The 4756-nt window shown below is 39.3% G+C and overlaps 1 protein-coding gene across 1 annotated transcript in view; it reads right to left on the bottom strand.

Moving 5' to 3' along the window:
- Positions 1-360: 360 nt before the first annotated feature.
- The window catches only part of LOC108377288 (Down syndrome cell adhesion molecule-like protein Dscam2), a gene marked incomplete at its 5' end in the record, with an annotated part of 12031 nt that continues 7635 nt past the window's right edge, over positions 361-4756 (bottom strand). Inside the window, one exon of the mRNA XM_017633549.1 lies at positions 361-509. Within this exon, the coding sequence (XP_017489038.1) occupies positions 361-509 (149 nt within the window). The remainder of the gene's footprint in view (positions 510-4756) is intronic.

Raw genomic sequence — 4756 nt, 5'->3', positions numbered from 1 at the left:
GATTCAGCTATCAGATATTTGTCGGAAATATTGTATCCGCCATTTCGAGTTTTAAATAGTCATGATTATATTCGTAATCAACAACCCCAAAAGCTCCCGAGTAACAAGTTTCGGGTATATTTGATGATTAGTTCGCTTCCAGCTGCAACTACATACAAACATACATACATAATAATAGTTCTCTCCCCTAATACGAATGCTTTAGTTTTCCTACATCCTAAATGAGGTCTTTGATATATGAGCAGCCTGGTAACGCACATATGTACATATTTGAAAATATACACACACAGTATATGAAGTATAAGTGTAAAAGCACCCACACATTCGCATCGAATGAAGAATATCTTTCAACAAGTTCAATTACCTTCCGTTTGATGGCAGTGGAAATCCGTCCAATGTCCATGAAATTTGCGGTGTTGGATTTCCGGCTGCTGAGCATTTCAAGCTCACAGCCGGTCCCGGCTGCAGTGTTTGTTCGATGAAGCTGTACAGCAGTACTGGCGGTGCATCTACAATGAAAAGTTAAAAAAAAGCAAAGCATCAAAAAAAATTGTTTGTATGAAAAATTGTGAAAAATATAGAAAATAGCGCAGACAAGTGAATGAGCGGCAAAAGTGAATGGGTGAGCGAATGACTGAGTGCAAATGAATGAATGCAGTGAATGTGAATGACAGAGCGGTGCAACAACAAGGTTATGCATGCAAAGCGCATGCAAAAAAATATAATATAATATTTACATATTTGCATATAATATTTAACTTTGCTTTATTTACGTTCATTTATTTGTTTTCGCGCTTGACTTGAACTTACATATACATTCATACATATACACATACATACATAAGTGATATACAGGGTGTGTGTATTAAAATGAATGTACATATATCTAATACCCTTGGCGAGCTTTTTAATATACGTTAGTGGTTTGTTATTAGATATGCATTGACCACACAAAAAATTATTATTTTTCGTGGGAGCATGGTGCCAAAATTATGCTCCTCCCAATATACCACGTCTATGGGAGGAGGTGCCATAAACACGCGAGCAGGGACCTTGATCTTGCGATCTTGTTCTCTAGAAAGCACTCAAAGCCTTCTCATCGTTGTTCAACATCGTCCACGTTTCTGAGCTATATAGAAGATCAGGCATGACGATAGACTTCTAGAACGTAATTTTTGTTCATCGAGGGAATTGTCTACCGAGCTCAAAGGAGCAAGAGTAATTCTTCCCTTGATCTCCAAGCTGACGCTATAGGTAGTATCTGTGTCAAATCCTAGGTAGCCTAAGTCCTTCTTTACTTCAAACCAACAGTGACTTGTGCCTCGAAACGTGTCGACTCTTTATATGCCAGACCAATTTCTTTAGCTTGTTTTTCTAAACTGGAAAATGCTGCGGTTAAGTCCCTTTGCTTCAGACCGACGATGTCCATATCATCTGCATATGCAAGCAAAATCGTTCTTTTGCTATATGTACATATATGATACCGCTGTGACTGGCATTGGCAGCACTTATTAGGCTTTCCATAATCAGCCAGTCTTCTTCGTGAAACGCGCTACCTGTGTCGCCATTCAGAAGCATTGAGAAGTGTTCCCCCCACATCTAAAGTGTACTCAGGACATTGTTTTTACTATATTTCCGTCTTCATCTCTGCAGGAAGGAGCCCCGGTTTTAAGCCATGTGATTGCTGCCTTATTTTCTTAATTTTCGAGCCACATTCCTTTCTGCCAGCTCTTTGCATTCACGTCTATGTGCCTCTCGTTTCTTTCTTTTGAATAGACGTAAGTATCCAACCAAATCCTCCACAGCGGCATGAAGAGATTGGAAGATGGACTCCCACTGCTCATTTATATCCGTTCGATGAAGATTTTCTTGTATAGGTAGAATTGAGAGCCGATTGCGAAATTTCTCGGCAGTCTGTTGTGATTGCAGCTTCTCGACATCGACTTTCGCCGCGTTGCCTGACGCACGTTCTGCATTGCGCAAAGGTGCATGCGGATATCATCTGTAACAAGGTAGTGATCCGAGTCGATGTTGGCTCGTCGGATAGAACGCGCATCAAGAACGCTCGAAGAGTAGCTTCCGCCTATCACAACATGATCTATTTGGTTCTTCGTTCTTTGATCAGGGGACATCCATGTGGCTTTTTGGATGTTTCGATGCTGGTGTCTCGTACTACTAGCTACAATGTTCCATGCCGCGGCAAAGTCGATCAGCCTCCCTCCGTTATCGAAGGTATTGTTGTGAAGGCTGAATTTTCCGAATGTTGGACCAAAAATGCCTTCCCTGCTCACCCTGGCGTTAGAAGTTGCCCGGCTCGGTGCTACTAAGTTATTTGCAATCGTATGCTGCGAATGCCGCATTATACTAAAGCCAGCCTTTCGACATAAGCTACTATTCCATACGAATACAGTTANATCAGCCTCCCTCCGTTATCGAAGGTATTGTTGTGAAGGCTGAATTTTCCGAATGTTGGACCAAAAATGCCTTCCCTGCTCACCCTGGCGTTAGAAGTTGCCCGGCTCGGTGCTACTAAGTTATTTGCAATCGTATGCTGCGAATGCCGCATTATACTAAAGCCAGCCTTTCGACATAAGCTACTATTCCATACGAATACAGTTATACATATTTCCTTTAAGCGCTCGTAGAACTGCTCTTTAGTTTCATCGTCCTTCTCCTCCGTCGGGGCGTGCGCCGAAATGAAGCTAAGGTTGTTTAATTGAACTTTGATGCAGATCATAGCGAATCGTTCACTGATGGGAGTGAATCTGGAGACGAGCTGATAAGCAAAGATTTTTTCTATAAAAATTTCAGCGTGAAGAATTGCTATATTTTTGAATTAAAAAAATTTGCCTTTTCATTTATTTTATTTGTGTAACGAGGCTGCATAAACTCTGTTTATTTTTTTCAGTAAAATATTTCCATATAATTGCCCAACCATATTCAAATGCACGATAAATATTCAGTATATGTAGGTATTCTTCAAAAAAATATTGGAAGACATGAAGGCCCGGTTTCCATATTTGATAAGGGGGGTTTTATTTAGCGATGGATGTGTTGCCCAGATTAAGGGCAAGTATACTTTAATTTAAAAAAATTTGCTTTTGATACCTTCAAATTGACTCAACTGTAGGCTTATTTCTGTAACACCCTGTACTACAAAAATAACTTAGTTTTCGACTTGGTTTAGTTTTTTTCAACGCCACCGATTTCGAATTTGTCACCTCTTTGATTACTGCATTACATATATAAATATATATATAATAAAAAGTACACATTTATTTATAAATATACTGCAATTCAGCTGCTTTGATTTATTCGCATTTATTTTGAGCTGCAAAAAAAAGATTCTGCAAATTTGCATGTCTCTTCAGAGCCAATTTAAATAGCATTTGTTTACCAATCAAGAGCATTGACCAGCTCAATTATCGACAATTTTGATGAAAAGAAACTACAATGAAATTTAATGCATGCTAGTTTCTGAATAAGAGTCAAGTTTTTTGCTTTTAATTACCTATATTTTATGAATTTTATTTGATATGCAAATATGCAAAATATCTGCACAACCTTTTTGACTGTATCATCACAAGACATGAATAAAGGCGCGAGGTCCAAAGTTGAAGAAAGGCGTCTAGATTTGACGGCGAAGAAAGACGCGTAAGCTTATTTTCGCGGGTCCACTATGTTTGCGGGTGTAATTGTATGTACATTTCCCAAAGAGGTTTGGGTCATGATGCTAAAGTGACAGTACTTGGCTAGGTACATATAAGTCTATGTTTCGCCGAAGTTTTTTTACGCGTATTTTTTCGTCAAATCGTCCTTTTTTGCCGCGAAAACAATAGCGCGCCTTTATTCATGTCTAGTGACGATATGTATTGCTGTGAAATTATAATTCTTGGAACTTGTGCTGAGTTTACATTAAGCCCGGTCGCGATCGTTATGTTTTGTAGTATACCCGTAGCTCTCCGCAGTCTTTCTTCTTTAAGACAAAATATACAGAGGGCCTAGTTAAGGTGCCAAGAGTACAATCTATGAGAGAATACTATAAATCTGGTTTTAAAAATTTAATTGTATGAAAATTAATTGATTGCTTAGAGGAAAAGTCTACCGCTAAGTTTTAGCAACGGCACCAAAAAAAAAGAAGTAATCAAAGGACCATAGACGTCATAGATGAAAGTAATAAAGAAGGCAGGATTCTGCGGTACCAATTGAAGTGGGCCAAATTGATATTGCCAAAAGTAGAGCTACAGGTTAATCAGGAGAACCCGTATCCGCTCTAAACTTGTACGACGCTTGCTGGTGCCTCGCACAAGTCTGCTATCGATAAAATACTGGCTAAAGCCCATCCAGGAGTTTAACTCAAAAGAGCTTGCGTAACATTTACACCAACGAACCCAATGAAAATGAGAGACATGTGCAGTGTGGAGAATACGGAGCAAATGGATCGAACAGCAATATATTAAGTTTGCATTTAACGTTATTCGGCTTAAAGGTTCATTGAAGTCTCAACGTATGTTCATCTGCTTGAGATACTACAAGTGACAATTTTTCTAGGATAACGCGACTCACTATATGTATATTTGGGCACCTTCTTGAGATCTGCCCAATAAAAAGACTTATGAAAGAGCAACGCCGCTGTCGGCCGCTGTGGTGTAGTGGTAACCCTGGTGAAAGCAACATCGCAAAAATATAGAAAAAAAGGTTTTTTCTTAACAGCGGTCGTCCCTCGGCAGGCAATGGCAAACTTTCGAGTGTATTT

This window comes from Rhagoletis zephyria, unplaced genomic scaffold (genome assembly GCF_001687245.7).
Source record: "Rhagoletis zephyria isolate East Lansing unplaced genomic scaffold, Rhagoletis_zephyria_1.1 Rzeph_scaffold_11853, whole genome shotgun sequence".
Classification (NCBI taxonomy): Eukaryota; Metazoa; Arthropoda; class Insecta; order Diptera; family Tephritidae; genus Rhagoletis; species Rhagoletis zephyria.
This window is presented reverse-complemented; position numbering and strand designations above follow the sequence as displayed.